The following is an 8,218-nucleotide window of genomic DNA, read 5'->3' as shown; positions in this document are numbered from 1 at the left end:
TCTTTGCCCTGATTTTTGGTAGCCCTGCATGAAGCGGGACATAGCTTGGTCGAGCACCAGCAACCTCACGGAAAGATGCAGCCGTTGGAGATTCCCATGTGGAAATGGGAATACATCACTATGGATTTCGTCACAAAACTTCCCAGGACCGCACGTGGAGTAGATTCGATTTGGGTCATCGTGGATCGGTTGACCAAGAGTGCACATTTCATACCGATCTAGGAGATTATATCAGCTGAGAAGCTGGCCGAGATCTACGTCCGCGAGGTGGTGGCGCGTCATGGGGTGTCGGTTTCGATTGTGTCAGACCGAAATGTTCGCTTCACTTCCAGATTCTGGAAGTGGTTTCATGACGAGATGGGCACTCGTCTTCACTTCAATACAACATTTCACCCTCAGACGGATGGGCAGAGTGAGAGGACGATTCAGACACTTGAGGACATGTTGCATGCGTGCGCGCGTATTAGATTTTGGTGGGAGTTGGGATACGTATCTTCCGTTAGCGGAATTTTCGTATAACAACAGTTATCACGCGAGCATAGATCGACCTCCCATTCGAGATGCTCTATGGGAGGAAATGTAGGACCCCAATATGTTGGGGCGAGGTCGGTCAGAGATTCATGGGGAGTATGGAGGTAGTACTCAATACTACTGAGATGATCCAGTAGGTCCGGAGTACGCTCCATAAAGCTCAGAGTCGGCAGAAGAGCTATGTTGACAAGTGCCGATCAGACTTCGAGTTCCAGGTCGGAGATATAGTTCTCCTGAAGGTGTCACCTTGGAAGGGTGTCATCCGATTCAGGAAGCAAGGTAAGTTGGGTCCCAGGTACATCGGTCCGTTCAGGGTTCTGGCTCCAGTGGGCCGGGTTGCGTATCGGTTGGATCTGCAGCCTAGCTTAGTCAGATCCACATCACTTTTCATGTCTCCCAGCTGCGGAAGTGTTTAGTGGATGATTCTGCAGTTGTGCCTTTAGAGGATATTCAGGTGGACGACCACCTGAACTATGTTGATAGGACAGTGACGATTTTGGATCGGAAGACAAAAACCTTGAGGAACAAGGTTGTTCAGTTGGTGAAGGTGCAGTGGCTGCACCATAAGGGGTCATAGTGGACATAGGATCCAGAGGAGGAAATGAGGACATAATCCAGGATTATTTGAGACAGCATACTTTGAGGACGAAATATGAGATAAGTGGAGGACAATTGTAACGCCTAGATCCTGGTATGTATTTAAAATCATAATTTGTTCAATTTCATAGAGCAACTCGACGAGTTGGTGGCCCCAAACTCGTCGAGTAGGAATTGTTTGGACCGCGGGTTTTGAGAAACCTACTCGACAAGTTGGGAGGCCTCAACTCGACGAGTAGGCTGGCTGAGATGAAACCCTAATCTCGGGGTTTTGCACCTTATTTTAACACCTTAAACTTTAGGGTTTGGCCTCAATTCCAGCCTCCATTGTCCTAACCCCAGACCTCGAAACCCTAATGCATTTTTGAGAGTTTTGAGCTAATCTTGTGCATTCTTGGTGATTTTGAAGAAGAAGGAGCTTGTAGAAGGAGCAAGAACGTGTAGGAGGATTGTAGATCCAGAAGTTGGGCTTCTTTTTTGATTCAGTTGAGGTATAAAGCTTCAACCTTGTCCATGGCATGCTTAGATCTAGTCTTAGGATGTTTTACTTCACATTTTGGTCCAAGTATAATGGTTGTTGGGATTTTGACGTCCCATTTGGGAAAACCCTTCAGATCTAGGGTCTCAAGGGGACTTCATGGCATAAAGGTGCCAACTTTATGGCCATGGAAGTCACATGCAACCTTTAGACCATCATTTTGGTCTTTTAAGCCCCATTACATCATGCATGTGAATAAAGATGGGAACTTTATGTGACCATCAAGCCTCTAAGGTCCAAATCTATGTTCGTTCTATCTTGAAGTTTTGATGGCTTTTGGATTTAGAACTAAGCCATTTTTGGATTAGGGTTGAGTGTTATGCCTTGGGAAAGGTTCTTAATGGGTAAAGTTGGAAACTTTACCCTTCTAGACGTATTCTCGTCTTAAATCCAGAAGATAGGACCTTGGTTTGAAGAATAGTGACTTAATGCATTATGAAGGGATTATCAGACTAAAGAACTCGACGAGTTCATGGAGGAACTCGACGAGTTGATTTGAAATGTCCTGACTCTGTGGAAAAGGAAGAACTCGACGAGTTGGGGGAAAACTCGACGAGTTGACTCGGGATATCATGACTCTATGATTTATGGAAACTCGCCGAGTTGAAGGATAACTCGACGAGTTAAGTCAACCCGAAGCGTTGACTTTGAATTTGACTTTGAGGTTGACTTTGACCTTGACCCTGACTTTGACCAAAGTTGACCCTTAAGGGGTATTGAGTATGAATTGGTATCTAAGGGGTTGTTTTGTTTAGGGGTTTGAGTAGAGTCGGTCGCAGAGCGGATACGGTTCAGCTAGCATCCCACATTCGAGGTGAGTTTCCTCTTGTGTGAACGGGTCTAAGGCACCAATGTCGGCCCGTATATATGTATGTATGCTTGTATGTTCCGGACTAAGGTCCGATGCCGAGCAGTGTCCGATGAATGTTATTTGCCTTCCGGATTAAGGTCCGATGTTGGGCGGTGCTTGATGAATGTTTGTATGGTTGATGTCATCGTGATTCTTGCATGTGTCTGTGTTTGTATGTTTCCGGACTAAGGTTCGATGTCGGGCGGTACCCGATGAATGTGTATGTGCTTTCCGGACTACGGTCTAATGTCGGGCGGTGCCCGATGAATGTCTGTATGTTTGTGTTGGGTTTATTATATGGGTATTATTGATATGTTACATGCATGCCGAGCTCAGGTCGATGCCAGGTAGGGCCTGATGCCGGGAGGGGCCGATGCCGGACATTGTTCGATGTCGGGCGGTGCCCAATGTCGGGAGGGGCCCGATGTCGGATATAATCTGATGCCGGGCGGGGCCCACTATTTGTGAATGTGTATGGTATGTGGTAGTATGAGGAACTCACTAAGCTTCATGCTTACGGTTTACAATTTTGGTTTCAGGTACTTCTGGTGGCAAAGGGAAGAGCTCGGGATGATTGCATTGCACACACCATTACGTTTAGCTTGACATGTTTACTATGATGTTTTGACATGTGTTTTGATATGATACACTGATTGTGATGCTTTGGATATTTTGACTTATGTTTGACAGGGTAATTTGATTTCTATATATGGTTTTATTTAATAATTAAAAAGAAAAAAATTGGGACCTTATTTTATGAGTGTTACGTTACAACATTGAAATAATACAATTTTGTGTTATAGAACTGTGGCCACAGAAAATATGATGCTATAAATGAAAAAAAAATCAAACTATGTTATAAATTAAATGTTAATTGCCCTTTTTGGCCTTTGTCCTTTGATTAGAAAAATGTAAAATATGAAAAATAATAATAATAAAGGAAGAATTTCATAAAAAAAATGAGAAAACAATTTTTTAAACATTCTTTTATTAAGGAGAAAATAATTTTATTTGACTGTCACACAAACACATACAATAAAAGTAACATAAACACAACCATACAAAGTATCCAAATCATCCACTAGTAAGACAATAAGTTCAGTATATTGTCTTTTTTTCCCTTTGAGTATAGAAATGAAATAATAAAAAAAATTGTTACAGAAAACCATAACGCAATAATAATGTAATACGCTATGTAATGGAGTTTTCTTAAAGCATGATTTTCGACTGCAAGACACACTCAAACACATTTATTGTTTGTCGTATACATGAATGTAAGATGCTATAAAATGGAGTTTTCATTTTATTTCCAGAAATAAAAAGCAATATACCTAATGTATTGAACAAAGTGCAGACCGAAAAGAAAAATACGTCAAAAGAAGATGAAATTTTAAGGAGAAAATAATTTTGTTTTGGGGTTCGGCTTTTATAATTGATAAATAAACGAAGAGGAAGTATATTTGGTATAAGATTAATATATTTAAAAACTAGTTATAAACTTATGTATTACATGGGTTAAATTATAAAAAAAATTAAATAAATAAACAAAAGAAAATAATAAACTTTAATTTGAGAATTTTGAAATTAAAAGTTATATTCATTAATGAAATTGATATCAATTTATTATTACATTTATTGCAATTATTACATTAAAATATCATGTTAAATTTAATAAAACTGAAAAACCCATAAAATGACATGTAGAAAATTAATTCAAAATAACCACAAAATGACATTTGACAAAATAAACGATAGTGCAATTTGTGGCAAAAAAATATTTATTTATTAAAGTAGATAAATGCACTTTTTAAGGGTATAGTAAATCAAAATAATTTAAGTTTCATTGATATGATTTAGTTAAGCAATATATATATATATATATATATATATATATATATATATATATATATATATATATATATATATATATATTTTGAAAGAGATAAGTTGTAAAAATTAATGAATTCCTATAAATACATTGTTGCAGGTAATTCGTATAAATACACTGTTGCATTATGTTGGATGTATATATTTGGTATAAGATCAAATTTAAAATACTCCCTCCGTCCTAAAATTATAGTTCATCTTTCGTTTTTGGTTTGTCTCAAAATAATAGTCCACTTCTAAAAATAAAACATTTTACCAAAATATTCTCTCATTATTAGTTAACCAACTAAACATTTAATGAAAAATTAAATGCAAAGTAAAGACAAAATTGTCATTTTATTGTATAAAGTTGGTTGTAATTAATGTTTCTTAATATATGTGTTTTTTGTCTGTGGACAATAATTTTAGGACGGAGGGAGTAACAATTGTTGATTTTATGGTTTTGAGTGCATGTAATTTAGGATAGAAAATAAAATCCTTCAAATAATCAAAACCGAAATGCTCATATTTAAGAAATGATGGTCGAATGATGCAATTAGTTACTAGGCAGGAAAAACAGAGGAAAAACAGAGTAAATAGCTGGTGGAATGACACATGGCAAGACGTAGGAATTAAAAGAGAAAACGTGTCCATTTAAACACTCTTTTATTAAGACAGGAGATAAAGATTAGGTAGATAGTTAGATTATGTCATATTTGGAAATTATTGAGAAAATAATGACAACATAACATGTCCAACAAAGACTTTCATATGAACATGTTTGTGTATGCTTTTGATCATCTTGGAAAACCAAATGTTCTCGTTATTCTAACATGAATATAATCTATGTAGCCAAAACTTATAAAATTATTGTAGTTTAGAAGTTTTTCTTTTTTGTTAAACTATTGGACTTTTTTTATTATTTAACTATTGGAATTTAGTTTTTTTTTCCTAAAAAATCATTATATAAAATTATGTACTCCATAGAGATAATTATAGTTTGAACTTTGAAATTTATTTGGAGGAACCGTTAACCATCTTAAAATTGTTTTGATTCTAAAAACACAACTTCAACACTTCAAATACACGTTAAGGGCTATTTCAGACCAAAAAGTTATTTCAATAACTCAAAATATCTCGACACTTACAGAATAACATTAGAAAATAAAAAGAATTTTTAATAAATATCTCAAAAAAATAGTTTTTTTAATTGTCCAGAAAAAAAATCACGATTGTTTGTTTGGTTGACCAGCTAAAACATGAAACACTTTTTGTCAGGGGAGTTGTATTTCTAAAGCAACAATTTTCTATGCAAAAAGCAGTTTATCCACGAGCAATTGTTCTGACTAAAACTTAAAACACAACAAATTGCATGGAAAATAAATAAATATTAGAAATCCAAAATCCGGTGGGTAGATAAAGCATATAGCCATAAATGCCATCATCAATCTTCAAAACATAATGAGAGGATATGAAATTTTTTCATACCAACAACAAACCTACTAAAGACCATGATATTAGAAACTACCCTCGTCACTCATCAACAAAATCTGCATCCCTCGCTCTCAATTACTAATTAGATGAGTATTCTATCTTAAAGTTCTTGCAAACACACAACAAACATTTACAACACGGAACTCGTACATTTATGAAGACTCTTACTTGCAGACACATCCAGTCTATTCTTTACATACTGCTGTTAAATTATCAAAACACACAAAAATTAAGATATAATTCTATCTCAATTAAAAATAACAAAACTAACCTTCTTTATTGTAGCTTCCTCTTCATCATCATGAGAAGAATCCTTGTTATCCTGAAAAACAATGCACTCACATGTTTATCCTACATGAAACTACAACGAAAGCATGTATGTATAATGTATGCATGTACCTCATCATCATCAGAACTTGTATCATCATCAGAAATTGCATCATCAGGGAACGTGATGACAGAACAGACACACAGGCAAATTGGTCAAGGAGTCAACATCACAAACAAAACTTCAATATTAAAACAATATAAACTTAAAGAGCCTAAGTTAATAAAACAGTATGAGAAAAGGATATGCAGATATATCTGTTGCGGATCCATAGAAGTTGACACTTCCATGTTTCCAGTTGTGTGAGATCTCGAAGTTATCAGCAAAAAGCAAGTCAAATCGTTGTTGTGGCAGCCTCTTGGGGTGAAGGGTTCCCAGGACATGCTTTTTTCCATTAATAGTGATGTACAGATAAAGAGACTTATTTTTTTCCTTCTCAATCTCTCCAATAGATGCCTGCGTACAAATAATTGCAGTTAGTTGTATTGTTAACGCAGCAAAAAAAAAAAAAAAAAAAAAAAAAAAAAAAAACATATCAAACTGTTCCAAAAGTAATACCTGTGAAATTCGACAATAAAACTTGCCTTCAATGTTTACCTTAAATGATTCGCCACTTTTAACCTCAACAGCTAAACCAAAACAACATGAGTTCGTAAAAAATAAATAAATGTATACAACTTAAAAAAGGTAACACACATAATGTGAAACAAAACAGAATACTAGTTTTAAGAACAATCTATATGAACACAACCAACCATTTTTCAGATTGTATTTTTATAATGCAGCTAGCAAGGCATTCATAAATGAAAACCTAGACAATCACCATATTTCAAACATAGCAAAAGCATTGCTGCAAAGACACTCCTGAATGCAATCTTATAACTCCAATTTGTTGCCCAATTTCATAGAAGGCGGGCTTCAGTGAGATTGCACATACACAAATACACAAACAGAAAAACATCAGATTCATATACATGTAGCACATAGACTACCTAAAAACAAAGTTCAAAGCTGGATTTTAGTTGGTCCTCCTTACCAACATGGAAAAAATATAACACAACTTTAAATCTAGACAAACACTTGCACGTCCTCTTTCCTAACAAGAGACATAAATTTCTTCGAACAAACACGGGATCAAACAACCAAGTTGAAACACATACCCAAACAACCATACGTAAAGCTACATTCCAACTAATTTCGACAACAATAAACCAGATAGTAAAATTGAAAATAACATATATATGAATGAAAATATAAACAAACAAAGAATGTGAACGAAACAAAAGAAAACAATGAATATCATCAAGATAAGTGAAAATCTGCGTTACGGGCATACTTATCAAAGCCAAAAGAAATCCAATTTTTCATAGAAAAAACAACGCTAACGACAAATGAAAAAGGAAGACAAAAACAGAGCGTGTAGATATTGAAAAATAAATGAAGACAGTTGATTCGTTACCCCAAGTCTCCATTATTGTAGAAGAAGCGAGAGATCAGTCGGAGCAAGGGGCGGCAAGAGAAGGGTGTGTCAGCACATAGACCGTGTTAGGGTCTAGAGGAAACTAATGATTTCTATCAGCTTCAATTTTTTTCTTTTAAATCCCTCATTTTAATTATCATCTACCAAAAAATAAAAAAATAAAAAAAAAAAAGTAAAAAAACACTTGTTTTTATTAAACCTTTAAATAACCATTGTATAAATTAGGGTGAGCGCGGTGCGGTTCGGTGCGGTTATTAGTTAAAACCTCACCACTAACCGCAAATGCGGTTAATCCAGAAACAAGCAAACCCCTCGGCGAAGAGTTCCCAGCGAAGCCCGGGCTGGCGACTCGGCCGCTCTAGCAACCCCAGACCCCCGCGAGGCGACCGCGTGGAAATTCCGCCCTCGCCAAGGGTTGTCCTCAGCTACAGTCCAAAGATAACGACTCCAGGCGACAAAGAGCATGGCCAGAGCATTATCGCATGGACCAGTCGTTGGATCGGACACGAACGTGGAGCATGGTCCTCCAATAAG

General features: G+C 36.2%; 1 protein-coding gene across 3 annotated transcripts; it reads right to left on the bottom strand.

Moving 5' to 3' along the window:
- Positions 1 to 5,759: 5,759 nt before the first annotated feature.
- Positions 5,760 to 7,778, bottom strand: LOC145168968 (histone deacetylase HDT1-like). Of its 3 annotated transcripts, none has more exons than XM_079087605.1 (6): positions 7,028 to 7,385; positions 6,763 to 6,833; positions 6,453 to 6,660; positions 6,276 to 6,328; positions 6,148 to 6,198; positions 5,760 to 6,075 (listed from the first exon to the last, which is right to left on the bottom strand). In XM_079087605.1, the coding sequence occupies exons 1-6, from the start codon at positions 7,050 to 7,052 to the stop codon at positions 6,007 to 6,009; spliced, it is 477 nt and encodes a 158-aa protein (XP_078943731.1). In that variant the 5' UTR covers positions 7,053 to 7,385; the 3' UTR covers positions 5,760 to 6,006. The 3 variants fall into 3 exon arrangements, with proteins under 3 accessions (XP_078943731.1, XP_078943730.1, XP_078943732.1); XM_079087604.1 differs by having other exon boundaries at positions 5,761 to 6,078; XM_079087606.1 differs by lacking the exon at positions 7,028 to 7,385 and adding an exon at positions 7,664 to 7,778 and having other exon boundaries at positions 5,765 to 6,078.
- Positions 7,779 to 8,218: the final 440 nt, after the last annotated feature.

Source organism: Lactuca virosa, chromosome 4 (assembly GCF_052849685.1).
Source record: "Lactuca virosa cultivar CGN04683 chromosome 4, Lactuca_virosa_CGN04683_v6, whole genome shotgun sequence".
NCBI lineage: Eukaryota > Viridiplantae > Streptophyta > Magnoliopsida > Asterales > Asteraceae > Lactuca > Lactuca virosa.
The sequence above is the reverse complement of the archived record's forward strand: the minus strand, read 5'-3'. Positions and strand labels throughout refer to the sequence as shown.

Excerpts from the sequence above, each read along its gene's own strand:
- LOC145168968 (XM_079087604.1), bottom strand. The coding sequence starts at position 7,052 with ATGCTTTTGCTATGTTTGAAATATG. Across the intron at positions 6,834-7,027 it reads TTTGCTATGTTTGAAATATG|CTGTTGAGGTTAAAAGTGGC; the intron begins GTGATTGTCTAG and ends GTTTTGGTTTAG. Across the intron at positions 6,079-6,147 it reads AGGAAGCTACAATAAAGAAG|CAGTATGTAAAGAATAGACT; the intron begins GTTAGTTTTGTT and ends ATAATTTAACAG.